Source organism: Somniosus microcephalus, chromosome 4 (assembly GCF_052327205.1).
Source record: "Somniosus microcephalus isolate GS21.2 chromosome 4, FLI_Smic_1.0, whole genome shotgun sequence".
Taxonomy (NCBI): Eukaryota; Metazoa; Chordata; class Chondrichthyes; order Squaliformes; family Somniosidae; genus Somniosus; species Somniosus microcephalus.
The window spans coordinates 287,675,140-287,703,015 of NC_140990.1; the positions used below are offsets into that span (position 1 = coordinate 287,675,140).

The 27,876-nt window shown below is 42.9% G+C and overlaps 1 protein-coding gene across 4 annotated transcripts in view; it reads right to left on the reverse strand.

Annotated features, from left to right (window-relative positions):
• The window catches only part of LOC147120530 (nck-associated protein 5-like), a 974,633-nt gene that overhangs the window by 367,078 nt on the left and 579,679 nt on the right, over positions 1-27,876 (reverse strand). For all 4 annotated transcript variants that reach the window (XM_085986588.1, XM_085986589.1, XM_085986590.1 and 1 more), the window contains one exon: positions 3,428-3,571. In XM_085986588.1, the coding sequence (XP_085842714.1) occupies positions 3,428-3,571 (144 nt within the window). The remainder of the gene's footprint in view (positions 1-3,427; positions 3,572-27,876) is intronic.

Genomic DNA, 27,876 nt, shown 5'->3' on the forward strand with positions numbered 1-27,876 from the left:
ACTGTAATTAATTTTTTCAAAAATTTAAATTATTGTTTAAAATAGTTATTTTATGTAATTTATAGTTATTTTTAAAATGTGATTTAAACAAAAATTATTTGAAGTTTTAGTTATGTTTTGGGGCTGAACTCTAATCATAGATTTGACAGGTCTTCCTATCAAATCTATGAATAGAGACTCCCTGCTACGATTGGCTCTCCATGGCCCACGTGATCCCAGGGGACGCTGCGAACTAACTGCGCCCCTGGGATATGCAAGCACTGCGCGCCGGCAGTTGGAGGAGGCCCAGGATCGGAATCCCACACAGGCTCACAGCTCAACGGCCGGCGCGCTAGGTAAGTGCAGGTCGGAGACTTGCACCCGCGGGAAGCCTCCGACCCGAATTTCTGGGCCAATACAGTTATCATATTTCATGTCTCACATTACTCATACACAGTAGCCAAAAGTATTATTTCCTGAAAGTAACTGCATTGCATTTGAATGAATCGAATTGGATATGCAGATTTTTAACAAAAGATTGCATGTTTACTCTGCTGAATCTCGAACAAAGAGAAAAGAAGGAGCTGGCATTTAAATAGTGCCTTTCAAGACCTCAGGATATTCCAAAGCACTTCGCAACCAATTAAGGTACTTTTAACGTATAGTTACTGTTGTAATGTAGGGAAATGCAGCAACCAAATGTTGTGCATGGCAAGGTCTCACAAACTGCAGTGAGATAAATGGTCAGATAACCTGTTTCAGTGATCTTGGTTGAGGGATAAATATTAGCCAGGACACGAGGATAACTCCCCCCTCTTTTGTTTGAATAATGCCATGGGATTTTTTTACCCGGGAGGCAGATAAGGCCTCAGTTTACGTCTCATCTGAAAGACAGGACCTCCAACAGCACAACACTCCCTCAGTACAACACTGAAGTATCAGCCTAGATTATATGCTTAAATCCCTGGAACGTGGCTTGAACCCACAAACCTGGAACTCAGAGACGAGAGTGCTACCACGCTGCCAAGGCGGACACGGGTTGTTTTCAAGGGGAGATTTTTTAGGACACAATGGTCACTTACCCAGTTTCAATATTCTAACATATCTGATAACCAAATGTCCCAATGCCTGTCACATGTAGCCCGCCGTTGTTTCAGCTCAGTAATCACACTGAAGTATACATCATCGATGAATTTTATTAAATGATAATAAAACATTTTATTTTTGTGGATAATTATTATATCGTATAGTATAAATAGGAGAAGTTCAAGACATAACGCTTACAGTGTCTGACCACACCTGACCATACAGCTCATTTTCTATTCTTGGTAACGCCAAATGATAAATCACTAGTAGCAGCTAAATAAAATGACTGTTCCTTCCCTTACACCTCTGTGAAGTACCTTGGCCATTTTTTCCGTGTCAAAGGTGCTATATAAATGCAAGTTCTTGTTGCTTATTGTGTGATATCAGCAAAGCACCAAAGCATTTAAGAAGTATTTTTATTTTTTCATAAGATTGTTTGTTGTTAAGACAAAAGCACATTATGACTTATTATAATGAGATACAAAGTACCAGAAGATAGAACTAAAATAGTGGACAGCATTACAGAAACTGAAACTGTACCAGAAATAATACAGCAGATACTGGCACTGAATTTGTGCCAGATGTTGCCACCCGCAAGGTTCAATACAGATGTCACAGTTCACAATCTGTACCAAAACATATGTTACATAGAGCTTGTATGGCAGATGTCTTATTTTAGTTGTGTTATATGCATATTTTAGACAAATCATGCCAAAAAAAATCCACTTAGACAATCATTTGTGGAAGATAGCCAGGATATAGCTGTTAAATTCTCATTTTGAAATCATAGCAGATCTACCCTGGCGTTGCTCACACGTACCGTGTGATCCTGCTATTTACTGTGACCCCACTGTAGTCTAAATGCAACAGCATTAGCCCATCACTGAAAATTTACTGAAGCAATATAGCACAAGGCAAAATAATATGCACCTTACCGGTACTGAAAAATACAGAGCAGCTTAGATATAATAAGTTCAATTTTCCTCCCCGCCACCCTCAGTGCAAGTCAGGTAGAGGGCATCCAAAGTTCAACTTGTCATTAGTGTACCACTGTTACGTGGAGGTTTTTTTCCACCACCACATCTCCAATGACCAGTATCTTAAACAGGTTCTTTTGCCATATTCTAGGCTTGATTTACTCTGGCCGCAATGTTCAAACTCACCTGCAAAGTGTTTCAAAATTACCCCCCTCTGACTCCTGCACAACAATCACTGCCCTTCAATTATACAAAAAAACCTTAATTCTAAGCAACACTGTTAGCCCAGAATTTGTATTTAGTATTTTAATCTGTATAAAACACTAAAGATAGACAAAATATTTCTGATTTTTCATGTTTTTGTTCTTCTCTCATGCCTCAGTTATTTGTAAATGTTATGCCTGGTCTTCACGTGACATGGATTATCACAGTGTACCTTGGGTATGGCAGTTCCAAAGGAGAAGCATGAAACTACAGCTCCATGATATGCCTCACTCACGCCCTCTCTTATAAACACACACAAGTGAAATCTATCAACAGGAGCTGGAAAACCCCAGGATCCAAGTAGGGGTGGAGCAAAGTTCAAAGAATTGGAGGGGGCATCAAAGTTCAGATTTGGCCGGCTTGCACAACACACCATGACGATGTCCACCACTGCGGCAATGTCATCCATGTCAGACTCAAAATGGCAACATAATCGCAATTGGGTATTTAAAAGTTAAGTGAGTAAATTAACTGCAGTCAAATTTGACCAATGCCTGACATATAAAATTGGCTGATCTCAAAGTGATTAGGCGATGTGTCATGACCACCCTGAACATCAACCCCGCCACCCCACCCCCCAGGACTAAAACAGAACTCAAACCTAGAGTGCAGAGAGAAGCCTATGCGAGAGACAAATCTGGCAAGCATCTCTAACATTTATTGACTAATGTTATGGGTACGTTCAATGTTTATTTTTGAGAAATTGTATATTTTTTGCGTGTCTATTATGTTATACATTTCATTCTTACTCGTATATCCTGACCTATGTGAGGAAAGAAAATGGTGGCTGAAAATGGCTTGAAAAAAACTGTTCAATTGGATTGATTGGTTCATTTAGTGGCAGTTACTGATTGGTAGCTTTGAAAATGAAGCAAGATTGATTGGTTGGGATAATTGCTAGCTTTTCCTGCCTGTCTATATATGAGCCAATCTGCCGTGGTTAACTTCACAGAAACTGTTTATTTGAGTTGAGTATGTAGGTGTGATGGGCACTTTTCAAGTGACATTTTGAAGTATGATGGTAACATTTCTGACACACTACATACTGACCAGATACAAGACTTTTACTTCTACAGTATATAGATTCAATTTACTGGAGACAAATGTTACTGTTTGCTTACCTCCAGTGCTCGTAATCGTTCTAAAAGGTGCATTGTTTTTTCTTGTTCCTCAATGCTGCTTGCACTACTAGAATACTCATCAGCTGTGGCGTTAATGTCTGCTGTTGTCTCCTTGCAAGCTGCTACTTCTTCTGACAGTTTACCCTAGACATCCAGAATAGTAAAGATAATTAAGTAAAGTTTCAGCATGGAGCACCATACAGTTTTAATATATAACTCTTATATTTAATACGCACCGTATCAACAAAAATCGCATTTATGTCCTGGAATTCGACACAATTTTTTTTCACTGTGGTAAAAAACAAAATTATTTTTATAATGAGCTGGAATTCACTGAAGAAATGACGGCGTGTGAATGACGCACGGCGTTATTAATGTGTAAATCAGCCAGCAACTTGTGGTGAGGAAGAAATACCCTGAGAAAATGGCATCTCGCCCTTAACCTCCTGTGAGTTTCATGAAGTTGCTGCATTTGCATTTTAATTGCCCATTAAACTCACCACAGAAAGTTAGGTCCAGTAATTAATAGCGCAAGAATCCTTTTAATGTGATAATTGATAATGACTGTCAATCAACCGTTCTGGCACAGAAAGTGAACAAATTAAAAGTGTGGAGTCTCATTCCTTCAAGCAGTGAATTTTTTTTTGAGATTTAAAAAATGTGAAATGTTACATTTAAAAAAACAATCTCACTTTTCCTTTCTGTCTCTTTTATTTAACTCTTTCTTGCCGTCTCTTTCTTTCCATCTTGGCACCTGATTTAACATTGAATTCACTGATTAATTCACCCTCCTTCTCAATCCTTCCTCTGTTTATTTCTCAATCCTTAAATCTCATTGGTTAAGGAGATAGGCTGTTGTTCCCATCATTCACTAAGGTCCCAGATGCCCTGTTGCCCTCGCTCGCACACTATCAGCTTGCACTTCTGGCAACTTACAGGGAAAAATATTTTGGGTTGAATGGTGTAGGAAAAAGTCTAACTAACTGAGCACACACACCATAAGATGTCCTGCTCCAGCCCAATATGATTGTGCCCATTACAGCATTCTGTACTCACATTAAACATAAAGTCCAACTCTCTAGGTTCTAATATTTTACAGGGAAAAATATGAATTGCAGTTTTGGGGCACAAAGATAATCAAGTGCCAGTGAGCCAATATTCATTTTAGTCCACTACTAGGTATTACTTTTTGTATTGATTTTACTGCATATATGTTTATGTTAGTGGGCTGTCCTAATTATGTTCCAATTGAGCATGGACCATAGCATAAAAGTAACCCTAATTTGGCAGTCTCGCTCAAAGAGGCCACAGAAATGACTGGGTTGGGAAATGGAAAAATGCCACACTGGTGCAGTTTGTGGCTGAGGTACATTGCTGGGCCAGAGTAATGGGAGCTATATCCAGGGCCTCGGGAATTGAGTGGCACCTGAAGGCTAATTTGTGCAGCAGGTCCAACCAAATTCAGTGTCTTAATATAGATTCTATGACATTTCTGTCCAGAATTTGAGAGACTTCTCAGTATAACATGCATGTTAAACCATCCCTGACTACCTATAATATATTTGCTATGTATAGAGTGCATGTCTTATTTGGACGGGACATCAACACTGTGACACACAGTCAATCCTGCAGTTACACACTTCTGTAACTAGATGGAGCTCCAGAAACAGCAGAACAAAAGCAAAATACAGTGGATGCTGGATCCAGAAACAGCACAATCAGATACCCATGCCTAAAGCAGCAAGATTCATTCAACCTCATAGCTCCAGGAGTCTGGCAACATTCCTAATTTTCACCCTGAAGAAAAGTAAGTCTGGAACAACTACTCCCCATTTTCCTCTTCCCTTGCTCCAGTTTTCCTCCTATCTTAAGAAATTATTCCTGAAATGTTTCTGAGTACTTTCCTCTCAGATCAATTCTGCAGACTGTTCCCACCACACAGAATCTGTTTTCCACTTACCAGGGGTTTGTCCTCTCTCTGATTGTCATTCAAAACACTTTTACTGTCAATTTTAGCTGTTTTAAGCCCTTGTGACTGTTTATTTGGCAACCTGGCAAGTATTTATCTCTTCACAGACCAATTCTGCAGGCTGTTTCCCGACTTCTGCACCCACCTGCAGTTGCACACTGCTACCACTGGATGGAGCTTCTTAATTTTTTTTATTCGTTCATGGGATGTGGGCATCGCTGGCAAGGCCAGCATTTATTGCCCATTCCTAACTGCTCTTGAGAAGGTGGTGGTGAGCTGCCTTCTTGAACTGCTGCAGTCCGTGTGGTGAGGGTACTCCCACAGTGCTGTTAGGGAGGGAGTTCCAGGATTTTGATCCAGTGATGATGAAAGATCAGCGACATACTTCCAAGTCAGGATGGTGTGTGACTTGGAGGGGAACTCGGAGGTGGTGGCGTTCCCATGTGCTTGCTGCCCTTATCCTTCTAGGTGGTAGAGGATGCGGGTTTGGGAGGTGCTACCGAAGAAGCCTTGGCGAGTTGCTGCAGTGCATCTTGTAGATGGTACACACTGCAGCCACGGTACGCCGGTGGTAGAGGGAGTGAATGTTTAAGGTGGTGGATGGGGTGCCAATCAAGTGGGCTGCTTTGTCCTGGATGGTGTCGAGATTCTCGAGTGTTGTTGGAGCTGCACTCATCCAGGCAAGTGGAGAGTATTCCATCACACTCCTGACTTATACCTTGTAGATGGTGGAAAGACTTTGGGGAGTCAGGAGGTGAGACACTCGCCGCAGAATACCTAGCCTCTGACCTGCTCTTGTAGCCACAGTATTTATGTGGCTGGTCCAGTTAAGTTTCTGGTCAATGGTGACCCCCAGGACGTTGATGGTGGGGGATTCGGTGATGGTAATGTCATTGAATGTCAAGGGGAGGTGGTTAGACTCTCGCTTGTTGGAGATGGTCATTGCCTGGCACTTGTGCGAATCTATTGATCCCCATACCACTACCTACAGTATCTCTAATGCACTGTGGGAAATTCACTTTGTCCTGACTTTCTATGGGCACTGCCACAAGAGATCCACTGGTGATAAATATTGTGTTTTTAAAAACTCTATAAAACTGTGCTTTTTGTTTCAACGAATGGAGCACTTTGAACTGTTTTACAAAGTTTAATGTGCTCAGCCTCTCAATTTCTCACGTGCTGCTCAGCTATTTACAGCAATAGCTGTCACTTAATACTTAACTGTCTCACCAGACTTGTAGCCTAGCCTAGCTGGTTATAAAATACCAGCTAGATAAACTGGTTCCCTTTTATGTTTAAAATGAACGTATTTACAATATTGTATTTCCTAGTATGGTGAGCAAAACCTAAGGTTTAAAATACTATTCACACTGAGTTTTCACACGAGAATTTATAATTTCATTGTATCTCTTAATGGCCCAGATTTTGTAATAAGAATAACAGTGAGTCTATCAATGCTCACCGTTATTATGGAGTAAATCAGACAGCAACCTCTGGTGTCCACACATGCGCAGTTAAACACGGAAATCCGGAGGTTGCTGTCTGAGTTGCCCTGCTCCTCCACAAGCTGCGCTATACTGGTACCTCGCCGACAGACTCAGCATTAAAATACATGTAAGGGCCTGAATTTGTGGTACTTACCCACGAGATACCTACTAAACTCAGCAGAAAAGTTTAGACTGTATCCATTCAAGTTTAAGTGAATTTTTAACAGTGTCGTAAGTCTTAATTATTGCCAAACAACCTCTCTGGGACTGAAAATTAACTTTTACAAGAGTGGAGTCTCATTCCTTCATATTTTAATTATTGTTGGAGATTTTTTTTAAAGTTTACAATTTTTTTAACTTTTTCTTTCCGTCTCTTATCTCTCTCTCTCTCTCTTAATACCATCTTTCTTTCCCTCTCAATTTAGTTTTCTGTACATGATTTTATACTGAATTAAATACTCCAACTTACACTTCCTGGTTTAGACTCTGCGGGGTCGACTTTCAGTGTGCCGTGAGGCGGGCTTTTAGGCGTGCGGGGGGCTAAAATCCCGAATTCGGGGGTCCCGACACCATCCTGCCCAAAATCCGCCTCCATGTAAGTTTCAAAGGAGGCGGGTACCTGCCCTGCACTGGGACCCGCCGACCCGAGGCGGGAAGGGGTTAGTGCCAATTAACTGCCTGTTAACAGGTAGTTAACAGGCAGTTTTTAGCCTAATCCCTATTTTGAAGGTTGTCGTGTGGGATTCCCGACAGCTCCAAACTATGCCAGGTTAGAGGAGTCGGGCCGTCGGGTTGAAGGACTTGGAGGGGTCGAGATGTCGGTGTTCAGGTGAGTGATGGGTGCATGAGTGCAAAGCTAAGTGTGTTTGGTGTGTCTAAAGTGTGTAAAGAAGTTTAAATTACCAGTACTTACCTTTACAGCCTTCCTTCCTCTAGGCTTCGGGAGTCCATCATTCAGCCGGCACAGAAAGCAGAATGGCTGTGCTCTGTCAAAAGTGACAGCCTGCAGCTTTCAGTGCCGGCGAGATTTCTAACTGAGTCTGTGTAGAAGGACTCAGGTTAGAAGTAAGACTGTCAGTGTTTGACAACTACAAGCAGCTGTGAAACACTGATATTTCATCTGTCAACATATCTTGACAGATGAAATTTCAGTCTGTGATGTCACCTGTTGCTGGGTGGCCCTTAATTGGCCTGCTGAGCCCGCTGAGCGGGCTCAACAAGGTCAATCAAGTGAAAATCGTGTGGATTGGCCGCATCTCGATGGAGGCGGGACTACAACCCGAAAGTTGTCGTCCCGCCTCCTTCCCGACTTCTGAATGAAAATCCAGCCCTGCGTGTCTCAGTAAGGATATTCACAATCTGATTAGTTGAGGAGACAGGCTGTTGCTTGCCCTGTTCGCACAGGTCCCAGATCCCCTGTAGAGGGCGCCACGCTATTTCAGACTGCCGGTGACCATAAGTTGCTGCTCAAAAGCCCACAAAAAGTCTGTGGGCAGCTGTAAGCATAATGAATGGCGAGCGCCTATGATCGCCGCTGACCACAAAATCAGGGCCAATATGTTCAAAGTGCAGTAAGCCCATTGTTTGTTGTTGACAGATTGAATTGCCAGCTGATGTTACGTTCAACAATGACTCCCTACTAGCACATTAAACAAACTAGGATATACTTTGCTATAATGTTAAGATGAAAGAAACCTGCATAAATTGTATTCGCCATGTTAAGTGATAAAACCTGTAAACACCTGTGCTTCAAACTTTTAAAAACACAGTGGCTGAGGCTCAGAGATTAGATTCAGACTTTTACAAAGCCAGTTGATTAAAAAAAATCAATAGTGTTTAGATAATTGAATGGCCTGCCTGGCAAGTGAAATGTGCAAGGTGTGAAATGGTATAAACTGTGAAATACATGGGAGTTAACACACTGCAAATCAATGGGGATAAAACATTTGGTATCAGATGACACTATTCATATTTTCAACATCAAGTATTTGTTCCAATACTGTACAGAGGAGGGAAATAAGGAATAAATATCACAAGGGAGAAATTCTCTAGCAAGGAATAAATTCTGTGGTTGGTTCTGCCATTGCAGAATCACTGGGTACTGAGAACCAAGGCTATACTTGACCCGATGGTAACTGATGCTGTAATTGGGTGGGATGTGTTCCATTCCCCAAAACTAAAATCCCACACCTTCATGAGAACAGACAAAAAATGTCATTAAAAATGCATGTGTTCGAATGCTGTCACAAAAAAAGGATATGGGTAGATAGGCCATGGATGTGAAGATTTAATAGTAGCTGAAGATAACAGTTATAAATTGCATGTTAGAATAAGGGTTTCCTTGTGTAGTTTCAAACAGTAGTGGCAGCTGTGAAAATATTACTGCTGCTGTTCAGTGAATTGTATAATGTGAACCAATTTGGTAAGAATAATCCAGAATATAGCAAATGCTTGTTATTACAAATTCCTGGGAACCAGCCAGTTATATTTTCCTGTCAAAGGTTCTTCTGAACAAGCATCGAGCTCTCGTGCTGATCATCACTGAGCTGTGGCTGGGACCAGGGAATAAAGAGGTTTGCAGTAGCAGCATTTACAACAACTGTACCGAGGCACTATGTCATGTCCTGTATCTCGATAAGACACCTATGATAGATACATGGCCAAGCTCACAAAAATCTCTCAACACCTCTGAGGTAAAGTCCGAATTTGCCCAGCTGTTGGGGCGCTTCAACAGCTTAATCCCTGACGCAAACTGATGAATACATAACTCTATCAAAGTGCTTATATTAAATAAATACAACAGCATATCAATTGGGTATTCATTCTCAGGTGCTGACAAACTTTATTTAACTGTAGCAGGTCAACAAGTTTGGATCTGCTTACCAATTACACAACCCAAAGTTATGTACATTTATGAGCAATAGGTTCTGTTTAAACACAGCCAGTTTCCTGTGCAGTCCACACTTATGTATAATAACCAGTTTCGGTGTAGAATTTTAAATAATATTCTGTTCAGATACAAGTTAACTTTTTTTCCCAGGCCTTTCTAACAATTCATGTTTGTAGAATCACTACCAAATAGAAAGGATGCTCTGCCAAGATTTTCAATACATTTTAATGCTAACAGCAGTCCAGGTAGCTTCTGATTTCCCTGGGCTGAGAGTTTCAGATCACGTACTGTGACACTGAAACACTCATGATACAGTAACAAAGCTACTAAAATGTCAGGGCTAAGTTTATTACTACAATATTAACCCTGAACTACTAAAATAATAATAAAAAATACAAATTGAAGTAAAAATGTAAAACACTGAACTTCTGCTCGCACTATCAATTGCCCCTTCCTCTCTCAACCCTGTTTAAATGAACTATTTTTATACATGTTCCTTTCCATAACTTACTTTCCTAAAGAAAAGACATTTAATCTCGTTTAACCTCTCCTCTTCATCTTGTTTCCCATCATCCGTTTTGGAAGCAATTTTCCAGAAAATTGAGCTTTCACTTCTGAAGACCAACTTGCGAAATCCCCCCCACCCCACCTCCCCACCCCCGCCCACGCCCAGCCCACCTCCCCCCCCCCACCCACCTCCCCACCTCCGCCCCCACCCCCGCAGCCGATCAAACATAAAGGGCAGGATTTTCATTGGGCCGTGGAGTCGGGATTGGAGGCGTGTGGGGGGTTAAAATCCCGAAATCAGGGGTCCCAACCCCATCCCGCACCCAACCCGCTTCCAAGTCAATTTCAAAGGAGGCGGGTAGCCGCCCCACACTGGGATCCGCCTACCCGAGGCGGGAAGGGATTAGTGCCAATTAACTGCCTGTTAGCAGGTAGTTAACAGGCAGTTTTTAGCCTAATCCCTATTTTTAAGGTTGAAGTGTGGGATTCCCGACGGCTCCAAACCACGCCAAGTTAGAGGAAGCGGACCGTCGGGATGAAGGGCTTGGAGGGGTCGAGATGTCGGTGTTCAGATGAGTGATGTGTGCATGAGTGCAAAGGTAAGTGTGTTTGGTGTGTCTAAAGTGTTTAAAGAAGTTAAAATTACCTTTTTTTACCTTTTCAGCCTTCTTTCCTTTAGGTCTCGGGAGTCCCTCATCTCACCAGCACAGAAAGCAGAATGGTTGCGAACTGTCAAAAGTGACAGCCTTCAGCTTTCTGTGCAGGAGAGATTTCTAACTGAGTCTGTGGAGAAGGACTCATGTTAGAAGTAAGACTGCCAGTGTTTGACAGCTTCAAACAGCTGTGAAACGCTGATATTTCATCTGTCAAAACCTCCTGACAGATGAAATTTCAGTCTGTGACGTCACCTGTTGCCGGGTGGCCCTTAATTGGCCTGCTGAGCCCGCTGGGCGGGCTCAACAAGGTCAATCAAGTTAAAATCACGTGGATTGGCTAGAACTCGATGGAAGCGGGACTACAACCCCGAAAGTTGTAGTCCCGCCTCCTACCCGACTCCTCAATGGAAATCCAGCCCAAAGATTCAGAAATTGTGTTTGGATTTTTGAAAAACTCTTCAGTTTGACTAAGTCAACCTCTGATACAAACAAATTGCAACAAAAAAGGGCTCTGCTGAAATAATATTCTTGTTGTTGGATGCCAGTTTCAACAGCTCCTGGACAAGTAAATAAGTAGATTATCCTGACGTGAGAATCTGAAACTAAAAATAATTAAGGAGACCATATTTGATTTTTTTTCCTATCTGTTCCACAAACAAATTTTAATTCAAAACCTGAAATCTTTGGAAATATCTCAGCTCCAATTCTAACCTGGGGTGGGTTTGGGACGGGCAGGGTGTGGGGCAGGCGGGAGCCCCTCCATGGGCTCCTCAACGCAAGACCTGGGCCATTTTAATTCCCGGACCTCATTTAAATTTGGTGGACGGGTTGCCCTCCCAATCACTGTGCAGAATCAGGCAGCTGACTTGTGCGACTCCCGATGCCTACTTAAAGCGAGGATGCATTCCCTGCTTGCATTCCCCCCGCCCCCCCCCCCCCCCCAGCTCTTCTGAGCTAGTGGAGGGAGTAATTGCCAGGATGGAGCAGCTCTTCATCAAAATCCTAAAGGGCATCCCAAGGCCAGGATGAAGCAGCCCTGGAGAGAGATGGCTGACAGGGTCAGTGCCACCAGTACCATGCCCAGAACCTGACTTTAATGCAGGAGGAGGTTCAATGACCTCACTTGAGCAGCAAGGGCGAGTACAGCTCCGAAGCTCTCAGACAACAATCCCAGCAGGTCCGGGTGCAGCCTTTGTAATTTTGAGTTAAAAATCACATAGTGGCAGATATGACGTCCTCAGAGTGTAGCTTTGAGATTTTGTTTGCCTGGAGTGGTCACCTGACCCGAAGATAAAAATTGGGGGAACAGTGCAAGTAGGAAGCCCCAGGAGCGGATTTTAACCACATCCACCCCCTGCCCCGTTCCCATCGGGCGCACTGGGTTAAAATCGGGGCTCTCGAGTCTGGGAAGAAAGTTCCTCCAGACACAGCCCTTAGTTTACGTAAAACAGCCTGTACAAAACACTGTTGAAATCGTATGTTAACATCATGCAAGGATTTATTGGGTTTTAATAGATAAAACAAAAGAAGAACTTAATTTTGTAATTTATTTGCTCTTTTGACTAAGGCCACGAATCTCTGGGGGACAGGCAGGGCAGAGAGAAAGTGGATCACCCACCAGGGGTTAGGAAGGGAGTTAAGACTTTGAAGTGGAACCAAGATCCATCAGATTTTCATCCCATTCACAAATTGTGCAAAATCCCAGTCATGGCGAGTGGGTGTGTCTACTGTTCCGGTTACATAACCTATTGTTTTTTTTTTAATTGTTCTGCCACATTGTTTGAATATTGATGGTAATATGTTTACTATTATCCCAGGTCATTGTCTCAGTCTCCCAATGCTAATTAAGTTTGATTTATTGGATATTCATGTACTTGGCAAACTGTAAAAATAGGAAAGTTAACCAACAGATTTAAAAATACTGACACAGCCACAAAAAACGCTGATTGTTCAAAAACAGCTCTGAGTATAGGTCTTATGACATGTCAAAATGGATAATTAAAATTAAAATACAGTGGCATACAGACCTGTTATAACTCAACCTGCAGACATTCCCACAGTCCAACACTTTTTTTGAAGGGAAAACACCTTCTCAAGGGCAATTAGGGATGGGCAATAAATGCTGGCCTTGCCAGCGATGCCCAGGTCCCATGACCGAATAAAAAAAACCACACTAAAGTACACAACAGCGCAGTTTGCCACAGTAGTGGATTTAAAATTTCTTCATGGGTGATGTCAGTGAAGGTGCATCATAGAGTAGCCCGGAGACTTTTTACACTTTGGTTAATTTCCACCATTTTGAAACCTACTGTAATTGCATCGTTCATGCCAAAAATATTTTTTCCTGGAAGAGTTACACATATTTTAAATATGATAATTAAAGTATTTTAGGGACTTCAACACAACTTTACAAGGTCCCGTTTATTCCATTGGAAATCTAACCCCAGATACATCATTTATGTGGCGCCTTTCATGACCAGTGGATGTTCCAAAGTGCTTTACAGCCAATGAAGTACTTTTTGTACTGTAGTTACTGTTGTAATGTAGGAAATGTGGCAGCCAATTTGCACACAGCAAGCTCCCACAAACAGCAATGTGATAATGACCAGATAATCTGTTTTAGTGATGTTGATTGAAGGATAAATATTGACTAAGACACCGAGGATAACTCCTCTGCTCTTCTTTCAAAATAGTGCCATGGGATCTTTTACGTCCACCTGAGAGGGCAGACGGGTTCTCAGTTTAACGTCTCATCCGAAAGACAGCACCTCCGACAGTGCAGCACTCCCTCAGCACTGCACTGGAGTGTCAGCCTAGATTTTTGTGCTCAAATCCCTGGAGTGGGGCTTGAACCTGCAACTCTCTGATTCAGAGGCGAGGGTGTTACCAACTGAGCCACAGCTGACACATTTGTGAACTGAAACCTTTTAAACCCGGAATACAAAATGTTCATTTGTGAACTTAAATCTTTTACACCACACACCCATAATTATCCCAACTATCATACATTATTCAGTAATCCTGCACTCCCAGTGGGGAGCTACACTCAATGGGAGCACTGGTCAGAGAATTAAGGCTACAACACTGTCACACTAACCCTCCGAGTGTGGCTCCCTGCTGCTGTTTGCTTCCTGCTGGAACTATAAGATTGTTGATTGTTTTCTTATATTTATAAGGCAAAATTGTCCCACTTTCTCATCTGTCCCTCTTCTAGGGCCTATGGCAGCCCAGAGCCAAGAAGGAATTATCTGAATTGAGGGTGTACTTGTGCTGATTTACACGATTTTAAATAAACATGCTTCATTGTTAAGTAGCTTCAGGATAGATATCGACGAGTCAGAATCATTGAACCTTATAACTGAATTCTGATTAAGGATCAAACCCAAACATTAACCTGTCTTTTGGTTTTTTAGCAGCCTGTCACCCTTGTGTGCATTTCAAGCATTTCAGTTTCTAAAATCTAAAAACTGAAGGCTAGAAGTTACTGATGATGATGATAATGGCCGAACAATTAACATTCATGTTTTTATGTTGTTCCTCCGTCTGCTATTTTAACCCATTAACAGTCATTAACCCATAAACAGGCTCCAGTGACATCCTCCAATCAATCGGATTGGTTCCAAAAGGCTCCAATCCCACTCTGACTTCCCCAATTGGCTGATATCGACAAGTTCCAATCTGATTTTTCTTATGAAATGTTGACAAACTGACACATGATTGAACACTGACTATACGCTTGAAACGTTTGCTTTGACCTCCTTTACACTTCCTCTGCTCGGCTTAGGGCAGGTATTTCATGTGTTTTTGTCTTACTCTCTGGAACTACTTCCTTAAACCTCTCTATTTCCTTCCCCGCCTTTAAAAGTCTTCAGAAAACCCATCTCTTTAACCAAGTTTACAGTCACCGCTCCTCACATGCTACAAAGGTTCATCATCCATTTCTTTCCTCCTCCATGAAACACCTTGGAATGTTTTTCTATGTTAAAGATACTCTATGAATGCAAGTTGTTGTCAATCTAAAAACCACACCACTCTAATCAATTTTTATAATCTATCCAGGAGTAACAATTTGTCTTAAATTGTGGTTTAAAGACACACAAAATATACATAATAAGGTGTGTTAATACTGATTATATGTGAATGTTTGCCGATGTCAAAACAACTTGGTACCGGTTCAGTAAATCTCTGGTGTTCCCTTAATCACATTACATCAACAAGTCATACTGCTGGCTATTTGGCCATTGCTCAGTTTCCCTAGAAGGAAACCCTGGATTTAATCATGGATTCAATCAGAAAAACTAATATTAAAAAATCTGGAGCAGAAGAATAACGTAATCCCACTGTTTGTACTGACCATTAACCACAAAGCCACAGACAGCCAATGACAAAATCCTGAGGAATTCCATGGCATTGTAGCTCAATGCAATTTTGCTCTTACTGAAGATACTTGGAAGTACTATTGAAGAGACACTTATTGATGATCTGAGTTGTTTTTTTAGTAACCATTTCATTTTTATTCTTGTGGCCTTTAAAATGAGAATACATTCTTCTATCCATTGAGATTGAAATATGTGAGTTCTGTGCGGGATTCTGTTCACTTTCATCTTTAATTCAATTCACTCAGAAACCCGTTAACAATGAAGAATATTTTGAAGCAAAAAAGGCAGCTTTTGATGCTGGTGCTCTTGTCCCTGCTAAAGTAGAAACAAGATGCTTTTTTTTATTTCATTGTCGCAGAAAAATGTATACTTTTGGAAGCTTCATTTGAAATAAGAGATTGAAATATTACCTATTTCTTCATGTATGTCAGTACAAAGTAGAGATAATGGAAAGCTGTGTAGCTGACTGACATGGGACTAGCACTTTCACAGCTTTCAGTTATATGTAGATGCAAACAATCTTGTGAATTGACTTATGAGGAACTCCATCCACCTGTCGACATACATGGCTCTAAAGCAAAATATTAAGAGTAAATCTATCACTAAAGTCAGCAATCTAATAATTATTGATGGTGTATTTTGATAAAGTGAACCAGCATTTAACCAAGATCATCTGTACAATTAATGGAAGATTAGTGAGCATTTATTGATGTATAGGAGCAATGGATTTGTTAGAGGCAAGTCAGGTTTGACAAATTTAACATTTGTTTTTGCAAAAGTGACGGATATGTAAAGTGAAAGCAGTTGATTCAGTGGAATTTCAGAAAATGTTCGATAAGGTGTGTCTAAGACTTGTTACAAAAATTCTGGCATACAGTGTAAAAGGAAATGTAGCAGCGTGGATAAAAAGCTGGCTGATGGGTAGGAAACTAAAGAATATGGTTAATGGGTGCGGCTTGGATTGGAATAAGGGTTTTATCGACATAGGTATATCTATGTAGATGATTTGGATTTGGCCATAGGAGCAGATCATTAAAATCTGTTGACACAAAAGTAAGGCGTATGGGAAGCAGTGAAGCAGATTGAAAAAGACTTCAGGAGGACACAGACAGGTTAGTGACAGGCAGATACATGGAAAATATAATTTACTGCACCAAAGTATTAAATGATGCCTTTTTGGGAGGTACAAGAAGGAATGGTAGTATATGCTCAGTGGAGAGATGCTCAATTACAGAATTCGTCAAAAGTGAGAGTGAAGGTAGATAAAGTCCAATAGCAATTTGGATTTTCAAAATAGGGGCATAGAATTTAAGGGCAAAGAAGTAACAATATATTTGTGTAAGACAAGGGTTAGGGTACAATTAGAGTGCTGTCTGCTGTTTGGGTACCCCATTATAGAAAGGATATTAAAGCCACAGCGAGCATAGAATTTAGATTCACCAGGATGATACCAGGAATAACTAATTACAGTTATGAGAAGAGACTTGAGATACTCGATCAGAGAGAGCTAAGAGGAAATTTAATAAAAGTTTTTAAAATTATGAAAGATTTTGACAGAATGAACAGGGACAAACTTTCACCTGGTTGGGGAAAACTCTCCCCCGAGTCACTTAAAACTGCACTTTCAAATTCCTAACTGTCTAGCCTAGTTTTTAAATGGTGAGAAACGATTAAATGTTGGTGTTCAGAGAGATTTAGGTGTCCTAGTACAAGAAACACAGAGATTTAGCATGCAGATACAGCAAGCAATTAGGAAGCCAAATGACATGTTGGCCTTTATTGCTAGAGGGTTGAAGTACAAGAGTTAGGAAGTCTTGCTACAGTTGTACAGGGCCTTGGTGAGACCACACCTGGAATACGGTGCACAGTTCTAGTCTCCTTATCTGAGGAAGGATCTACTTGCCTTAGAGGCAGTGCAATGAAGGTTCACTAGATTGAATCCTGGGATGAGAGGGTTGTCCTATGAGGGGGCCTATACTCTCTGGAATTTAGAAGAATGAGAGATGATCTTATTGAAACAAGATTCTGAAGGGGATTGACAGGGTAGATGCTGAGAGGTTGTTTCCCCTGGCTGGAGAGTCTAGAACTAGAGGGCATAGTCTCAGGATAAGGGGTCGGCCTTTTAAGACTAAGATGAGGAGGAATTTCTTCACTCAGAGGGTTGTGAATCTTTGGAATTCTCTGCCCCAAAAAGCTGTGGATGCTCAGTTGTTGAATATATTCAACACTGAGATAGATTTTTGGGCTCTAGAGGAATCAAGGGATATGGGGATAGGGCAGGAAAGTGGAGTTGAGGTCGAAGATGAGCCATGATCTTATTGAATGGCGGAGCAGGCTTGAGGGGCCATACGGCCTACTCCTGCTTCTAATTCTTATGTTCTTATGTTCACTCCCTTCCCCATGCCCACCGGACCAAGCTTCCCCCAAGGTTCCCCCCTGCCCTAGCCCTGAACTTACATCTTTCTCTAGTTTCTCTCCTATCTACCATCAGACCCTCTCCGAGCCCATCTTGTCCATCAGACCTACATTCTGCTCCCTCAACCGTATTCGTACCAAACTGCTGGTCACCCAACTACCCATGTTAGTTGATATTGTTAACGGTTCAGTCTCCTCAGGTACTGTCTCCCACCTCAACAAATCTGCCGTCATCACCCACTCCTCAAAAAACCCACCCTTGACCCCACTGTCCTTGCAAACTACTGCCCGATCTCCAACACCCTTTTCCTCTCCAAAATCTTTGAGCGTGTTGTCACCTCCCAAATTTGTGTCCATCTTTCCTGCAACTCTATGTTTGAATCCCTCTTATCAGGTTTCCACCCCTGGCACAGTATTGAAACGGCCCTTATCAAAGTAACAAATGACATCCTATGTGAACGTGACCATGATAAACTATCCCTCCTCATCCTTCTTGGCCTGTCGGCAGCCTTTGACACGATTGACCACACCATCCTTCTCCAATACCTCATCTCTGTCGTCCAGCTGGGTGGGACCGCCCTCACCTGGTTCAATTTTTATTTATCCAGTCATAGCCAGAGAATCACCTGCAATGGCTTTTCTTCCCACTCCCCCACTGTTACCTCGATTCCCCCAAGGGTCCATCCTTGGCCCCCTCCTATTTCTCATCTACATGCTGCGCTTCGGCGACATCATCCAAAACACAATGTCAGGTTCCAGATGTACGCGGACGACACCCATCTCTACCTCACCACCACCTCTCTCGACCCCTCCACTGTCTCCGATTTGTCATGCTGCTTGTCCAACATCCAGTACTGGATGAGCAGAAATTTCCTCGAACTAAGTATTGGGAAGACCAAAGCCATTGTCTTCAGTACCCGTCACAAACTCAGTTTCCTAGCCACCAACCCCATCCCTCTCCCTGGTCACTGTCTGTGGTTGAACCAGACCATTCGCAACCTTGGTATCGTATTTGCCCCGAGGTGAGCTTCCGACCACGTATCCACTCCACCATCAAAACCACCTACTTTCACCTCAGTAACATCACCCGACTCCACTCTGCCTAAGCGCATCCATTGCTGAGACCCTCATCATGCCTTTGTTCCCTCTCGGCTTGACGATTCCAATGCACTCCTGGCCGGCCTCCCATATTCCATCCTTCATAAACTTGAGCTCATCCAAAACTCTGCTGCCCATGTCCTAATTCACACCAAGTCCCATTCACCCATCACCCCTGTGCTCGCAGACCTACATTGGCCCCTGGTCTAGAAATGCCTTAATTTTAAAATTCTCATCTTTGTCTTCAAATCCCTCCATGGCCTCGCACCCCCCTATTCTGTAACTCCCTCCAGCCCTACAACTCTCCAAGATCTCTGCGCTCTTCCAATTCTGGCCTCTTGCGCATCCCTGATTTTAATCGCTCCATCATTGGTGGCTGTGCCTTCAGCTACCTAGACTCTAATCTCTAGAATTCCCTCCCTGAACCTTTCTGCCTCGCTACCTCTCTCCTCCTTTAAGACACTCCATTAAACCTACTTCTTTGACCAAGCTTTTGGTCTCCTATCCTAATATCTCTTTACGTGGCTCAGCATCCAATTTTGTTTGATAATAGCTCCTGCGGGACATTTTACTATATTAACAGCGCTATAAAATGCAAGTTGATGTTGTTGTTGTTGTTAAGATAGCGGCACGAGGTCATCAGTTTAAAATTGTTATTAAGGGAATTGAGAGGATGGGAGAAATTACTTTAGAAGGAGAGCTGTTAGAGCATTAAATGGTTTGCCAAGTTGAGACAGAGACCATTTCTTAAGGGAAGAATAGATATACATTTGAAGCAGTGAAAGATACAGGCTATAGAGAGACAGCAGGGGCATGCGATTAATTTTGGATTGCTGTAACAAAGATCCAACACAGATGCAATGGACTGAATGGTCTTCTCCTGTGTTATAAATGTCCAACACAGACACAATGGACTGAATGGTCTTCTCCTGTGTTATAAACGTTCTATGGGAAATAGTTTGCCTAAGAAGCATAGCCTGAAGAGATTACATGAAGATGAATGGGACACCAGTCACTGCCAAAAGATTATCAAAAATATATTGACTCAGCCATGTGTAGTCCTGCCATAACAAATATGAAGCTATTTTTTCATTTTTCAACTATGCGTTTGATCCTACAGAAGTGTCAACGTATCTTCTTTCAGGAAAGCAGGCTATATCTAAGGTAACAAACCCTTTAAAGCAATTTACAAACAAGTCAGATCAAGTTTTTATACAAGTTATTAATATGCGTAACAAGTTTCTCCACACAGGGCTGTAATTTACAGAATGAGTCAGCAAAAATAATTTTGCAAAACCCATAAATTTTGGAAATCTGAAAGAACATGTTTTTGGCAGAAAAGCGGAGTTAATATATTGGCTGTGATCCTTGATGAGAAATATCAAGAGTCACACCTGAAATATAACCTATAACCTATTTTTCAATGTGCATTTTCTGCTCGCCAATATGCACCATTGTTTCTTCCATTATCTTTATTCAAATCATTAATCTTCAAATTATATATTATATAACTTTTATATCGATTACAGAAAAAAGTCTTTCAGATTAACTGGTGTTGAAACAGGACAAGGATTGCTAAAATTTTTCTCTCTCTGCTTAGATGGATGTAAAAAATCCTATGGCACAAATTGAAGAAGAGCAGTGAATTCTCCTGATGTCCTGGACAACATTCTTCCCTCAATCAAGACTGTCTAAAAACAATTATCAAGCCATTGGTATACTTTGCTGTTTGTGGACCCTGCTGTGAGCAAACTGGATGCCATATTTGCCTATATAATAGTGATTGCATTGCAAAAAGCAATCCATTGGTTGTAAAGTGCTTTAGAATCATAGAATGGTTATAGCACAGAAGGAGGCCATTCGGCCCGTCGAGCCCATGCCAACTCTCTGCAAGAGCACTTCAGCTAGTTCCACTGCCCTGCCCTTTCTCCGTAGCTTTGCAATTTTTTTTACTTCAGGTACTTATCCAATTTCAGGCAATGCATTCCAGATCCTAATCACTCGCTGCGTAAAAAAGTTGTTCCTCATGTCGCCTTTGGGTCATCTGCCAATCACCTTAAATTTGTGTCCTCTGGATCTCGACCCTTCTGCCAATGGGAACAGTTTCTCTCTATCTACTCTGTCTAGACGCCTCATGATTTTGAACACCTCTATCAAATCTCCTCTCAACCTTCTCTGCTAGAAGGAGAACAACCCCAGCTTCTCCAGTCTATTCGTGTAACTGAAGTCCCTCCTCCCTGGAACCACTTTCGTAAATCTTTTCTGCACCCTCTGCAAGGCCTTCACATCCTTCCTAAAGTGCGGTGCCCAGAACGGGACACAGTACTCCAGTTGAGGTCGAACCAGTGTTTTATAAAGGTCCATCATAACTTCCTTGCTTTTGCACGTATGCCTCTATTTATGAAGCCCAGGATCCTGTAAGCTTTTTTAACTGCTTTCTCAACCAGCCCTGCCACCTTCAACGATTTGTGCACATATACCCCCAGGGCTCTCTGTTCATGAACCCCCTTTACAATTGTACCCTTTACTTTATATTGCCTCTCCTCGTTCTTCCTACCAAAATGTATCATTTTGCACTTTTCTGCATTAAATTTCATCTGCCACGAGTCCATCCATTTCACCAGCCTGTCTATGTCCTCTTGAAGTCCATCACTATCCTCCTCACTGTTCACTATATTTCCAAGTTTTATGTCATCTGCAAATTTTGAAATTGTGCCCTGTACACCCATGTCCAAGTCATTAATATATATCAAGAAAAGCAGTGGTCCTAGTACCGACCCCTGGAGAACACCACTGTATACCTTCATCCAGTCTGAAAAACAACCGTTCACCACTACTCTCTATTTCCTGTGGCTTAGCCAATTTCATATCCATGCTGCCACTGTCCTTTTTATTCCATGGGCTTCAACTTTGCTGGTAAGCCTATTATGTGGCACTTTATCAAACGCCTTTTGAAAGTCCAGGTACACCACATCAACTGCATTGCCCGCATCAATCTTCGCTGTTACCTCATCAAAAAACTCAATCAAGTTAGTTAAACACGATTTACCTTTAACAAATCCATGCTGGCTTTCCTTAATTAATCCACACTTGTCCAAGTGACCGTTAATTTTGTCCCAGATTATTGTTTCTAAAAGCTTCCCCATTACCGAGGTTAAACGGACTGGCCTGTAGTTGCTGGGTTTATCCTTACACCCTTTTTTGAACAAGGGTGTAACATTTGCAATTGTCCAGTCCTCTGGCACCACTCACATATCCAAGTAGGATTGGAAGATTATGGCCAGTATCTTCGCAATTTCCACCTTTACTTCCCTCAGCATCCTAGGATGCATCCCATCTGGTCCTGGTGACTTATCTACTTTAAGTACAGCTAGTCTTTCTTGTACCTCCTCTTTATCAATTTTTATCCCATCCAGTATCTCAACTACTTCCTCTTTCACCATGACTTTGGCAGCATTTTCATCCTTGAAGACAGATGCAAAGTACTCATTTAGTACCTCAGCCATGCCCTCTGCCTCTATGCATAGGTCTCCATTTTGGTCCCTAATCAGCCCCATCCCTCCTCTTACGCCCCATTTACTATTTATATGCTTATAGAAGACTTTTGGATTCCCTTTTATGTTAGCTGCCAATCTATTCTCATACGCTCTCTTTGCCCCTCTAATTTCCTTTTTCACTTCCCCTCTGAACTTTTTATATTCAGCCTGGTTCTCACTTGTATTTTCAACTTGACATCTGTCATATGCCCTCTTTTTCTGTTTCATCTTACTGTCTCTCTTTCGTCATCCAGGGAGCTCTGGCTTTGGTTGCCTTACCTTTCCCCCTCGTGGGAATGTACCTCGACTGTACTCGAACCATCTCCCTTTAAAGGCAGCCCATTTTTCAATTACAGTTTTGCCTGCCAATCTTTGATTCCAATTTACCCGGGCCAGATCCGTTCTCAGCCCACTGAAATTGGCCTTCCTCCAATTAAATATTTTTACTCTAGATTGCTCCCTGTACTTTTCCAAAGCTAATCTAAACATTATGATACTGTGATCACTGTTCCCTAAATGTTCCCCTACTGACACTTGCTCCACTTGACCCACCTCATTCCCCAGAACCAGATCCAGCAATGTCTCCTTCCTTGTTGGACCAGAAATGTACTGATCAAGACAGTTTTCCTGAACACACTTCAGAAATTCTTCCCCCTCTCTGCCCTTTACACTATTACTATCCCAGTCTATACTAGGATAGTTGAAGTCCCCCATTATCACTACTCTATAATTCTTGCACCTCTCTGTAATTTCTCTGCAAATTTGTTCCTCTATATCCTTCACACTAGCTGGTGGCCTATAGAATACACCGAGTAGTGTAATGGCACCTCTATTGTTTCTGAACTCTAACAAAATAGATTCTGTCCTTGACCCCTCCAGGACATCCTCTCTCTCCAGCACTGACATTCTCCTTAAACAACACTGCCACCCTACCTCCTTGCTTTCCTTCCCTATCTTTCCTGAACACCTTATATCCAGGAATATTTAGTACCCAATCCTGCCCTTTTTTGAGCTTTGGGATATCCTAAGGATGTAATACAGCGCTATAGAAATGCAAGTTCTTTTGACCCAAGTTGTTTCAGAAAAGGTGTTTAGCTGACACAATGTAACAGCTTTAATGAGGTCATTTGAATGAGCACCCAAGTTATGTCAAACGTTTCAAATCCCAACAACTCTGTAATCATTAAGTCTTGGTAATTTGTTGGCTGTGAAGCACTTTGAGACGTTCCACAGAAATACTATGGGGTAGATTTTCCTTAAGCTGTCGGGAAGGAGGCGGGACTTCAACTTTCGTGTTTTAGTCCTGCCTACATCGACGTCCAGCCAATCCACGTGAATTTCCTTTGATTGACCTTGCAGGCCAATTAAGGGCCACCCGGCAACAGGTGACATCACAGACTGAAATTTCATCTGTCAAGAGTTCTTGACAGATGAAATATCAGTGTTTCACAGCTGTTTGAAGCTGTCAAACACTGACAGTCTGACTTCTAACCTGAGTCCTTCTACACAGACTCAGTTAGAAGTCTCACCAGCAATGAAAGCTGAAGGCTGTCACTTTTGACAGATCGCAGCCATTTTGCTTTCAGTGCCGGCTGAGTGATGGACTCCCAAAACCTAGAGGAAGAAAGGCTGTAAAGGTAAGTACAGGTAATTTAAACTTCTTTAATCACTTTAGACACACCAAACACACTTACCTTTGCACTCATGCACCCATCACTCACCTGAACACCGACATCACGACCCCTCCAAGTCCTTCAACCCGACGGCCCGACTGCTCTAACCTGGCGTGGTTTGGAGCTGTCGGGAATCCCACACGACACCCCTCAAAATAGGGATTAGGCTAAAAACTGCCTGTTAACAGGCAGTTAATTGGCACTAATCCCTTCCCGCCTCAGGTCGGCGGGTCCCAGTGCGGGGCGGGTACCCGCCTCCTGTGAAACTTACGTGGAGGCGGGATGGTGTCGGGACCCCCGATTTTGGGATTTCCCCCCCGCCACACGCCTGAAACCCCACCTGATGGCTCGAGGAAAATCTACCCCTATATAAATGCAAGTCTGTCTTCTTTCTTTAGATCAAGACTGAGCAACATCTTATATTTCTGAAAACTATCAGTGTTTGATCAACATATAAGATTTTTGTACTATAATCACACATCGTAATCATTCAATGAATTAATATTTTTGTTAATATAAATATATTTCAGCTTATTCAAGTCATAAATCAATGCTCAACAATTAATTAGGTGTTTGCACGCAGAGATTTCCAAAACTCATAAGGAGGTTAATGACAAAAAATCACTCAGTATGTCGGATGAAAACCCTACAAAATATTTTTAAATGTACTGTGGAGAAGGCAGTTGTTAAAATTTCATGTATCTACAGTAGATACTCCCTTGGGCTCAGCATCGATGGTCACTCCTTTAAGGGGACCTTGTGTCCCCTAAAAGAAAACAATCTTGCATTTCTTTGGTGCCCTTCACGACCTCAGAACATCTCAAAGCATTTTATAGCCAATGAAGTATTTTTGAAGTGTAGTCCCTGTTGTAATGTAGGAAATGTGGCAGCCAAATTGCACACAGCAAGCTCCCAGAAACAGCAATGTGGCGATTAAGAGTGCACCTTCACTACCCAATATATAGTCATCGTCATACGTGTCTTCACACTGTTCCCTTTGGGGAACTGTATGAAGTGGTGGAAGGATTTCTGGCCACGTTAACGCTCCTTCCGTGACCGTAACCATTTCGTACCAGCCATTAGGGTGGTTAGTCCTATGGCGGGAGGGTTTTACGGGCTCCCACAACCCATACGATGGGGGGGGGGCCACCCACACCAACGGACGCAAGTATCCTGCTGGATGTCAACCCAGAATTTAGAGCCGGAGCTCCGACTCCACTTGCTGGGACTGTCTGGAGCGGGGTTCGAAACCCTACACCTTCTGGCCCAGCGGCGGGCCCAATATATAGTTAAATGATAAGAGTGATCCAGAGATGTGCGGGTTAGGTTGATTGGCTATGATAAATTGACCCTTAGTGTTAGGGGGATTAAATACGTGGGGTTACGGGGATAGGGTGGGATATGTGCTGGTGTAGGGGTTACGGGGATCGGGTGGGATATGTGTCGGTGCAGGCTCGATGGACCGAAATGGCCTCTATCTGCACTGTGGGGTTTCTGTGATTCTGTGATCACAACATAGATCCCTTGCTGCATACTATGATCTTGCATATACTGCCAAATACATTCTCCTGTCTTTTTGGAAGGCAGACCGAAAGGTCAAGGCTGGTGAATGCATCTTCAAATGTCATATCCCAGCAACTGCACCACTAGCCTCAGTCACTGCTCAATGCACCACACCCCCACCACTCACATACCAACAATCTCTATCAATCAGGACTCGTACCTAACATTCATAGCTTCACCTCACCCTCAAACTTCGCACTGCCGCAAGTCTCACACCCATATCTCACAGCTTGTACACACTGCCAGCTTTTCAATCATGACAGCCACATCACTCAAACAGATTGCATGACACCCATGGACACACTTCTCTCTCTCGCAGGACAAGGTGGCGCACAACCGGAGGCAGCAGGAGCTAACCGGTGGGGTGGGGACAGGCATGCCTGCATGTCCTAACTCCCATGGAGGCGATGGTGCTGGTCATTATTGGAATGGCCAGTGTTGAGGTTGTGGCCAACAGCGGGGCTGAAACCATCAAATATGACAGTATCCTCATACCTAATTCTCCTTCTCACATCCCGCTTCTCCCTCATGCCACAGTCTCTTCAGATTTATAAGCTGCAGATGGTGTAAGCATGCACCTCTTACTTTCCTCCACCTCCCTCCCCTCACCACAATCTTACCCTTGTGCCTTTCACCTTTCAGATACCCAAGAACTGCAACCTGGCCAGGCAGGGGTGGAAGAGCAAGAAGACGGTGATGATGAAGACACACCGTCACTCGATTTAATACTTGTAGCCATCAGCTCAGATACTGATTCTCCACGTAATTTAGAGGATAGCATAGAGGTGGGATCTGCACGTGGTGAGACACTGGGCACAAGCGGCCTGCAGCCAGAGCAGGGGCAAGGGTAGCACAGGGGCAAGGGTAGCACAGGGGCAAGGGTAGCACAGGGGCAAGGGTAGCACAGGGGCAAGGGTAGCACAGGGGCAAGGGTAGCACAGGGGCAAGGGTAGCACAGGGGCAAGGGTAGCACAGGGGCAAGGGTAGCACAGATGCCAGCTGTTTGGCAAGAAATAATGAAATATAGTCAGCTCTCTTTGAATAGGAAGCCTCAGTTACCTTCCTTATGCAACAGTGGACTGCAGATTGTGAGATGTTGCCAATATCTCCAGCTCCAGCCTGGAAGAAGCCAGCACATAAAAGTTCATCGCCACGGTCACCTTCACAGCCACTGGCAATGCGGTCCTTGCCCTGCTCTGAGGTTGCAGTTGTGGCTGCAGCAGGTGGCAGATTTCAGTGAGGACATCTTTACTGAAGCGCAGACATCTCGCACATTGTTCCTTGCCGAGCTTCAGGTGGGATAATTGCTCCGTAAACACCCTAGGCGAATATGGCCTCCTGCTGAGAGCCCTTCTCCTCCTCCTCCCTCTTCCAGCAGCTTGTTCTGCTCTGCATGTCCTCTGTTCCTTCTCCAAGTCGTGCTGTAGACCAAAGGAAATTCCTACTAGGGCACCCATGTCTGGCAGCAAGTAATTTGTGCAGAAGTCTTGAAGTCAGGAAAAAACTGCTTCAGCACCTTCCACGCAACCCCCTGTAGATTTTAGCAACTTTAAACAACTATAGAAAGTACCAAACACTTGTAGAATCATAGCAACAGCCAGAAGAAATCAATCAGCAACTAACCTGTAAGTAGGTGATGATCCCTTTAAATAACACTGGTGGGGGTTCTTACTGCTGCTAAACGCGTGTCCAGCTGTGCGAGGTTAAGAGATGGCATTAGCTGGAGCACTGAGCTCCAAAATGGCAGTGCTGGCATCAAATCAGCATTGCACGCTGATTGACGTCATGATGTGCCTACTCTGCATACTTCCGGCAGATGTTCACTGCACGCGCGCTAACACCCTCACCAATATGATGTCTGGCGCGATTCGCCCTACTATTGTGTGCGTGCCGCAGGCTCTATTTTGGAGCTCTAAGGGCACTCTTAGTGCCCCAATAAAGGGTGCAACGTATCCAAATTTTGCGCCATCTGTCTCTCAGATTCTCTCCCCAGAGGAAGAAGGAGAAAAACAAAGATGGTCCTCTGACCCCTCGCTCAACTCTGTGTGCTTAGGATTGGTTCACTGAGCTCCCAATGAAATTTACCACCTTAGATTAAAAGCCACCCCCTGTACTGTGGGGGCTGGTGGCATCTGTATAACTGGTTCAACCAAGTTCCCTGTTGGGCAAAATGAATAAAGATCCTTTTAGCACCACAGTGTAAACTGCTGTGGAATGTACCCAATGACTTCCCATTGTCTCAAAGGTGACATAACATGTAAAAGTATACAGGTTGG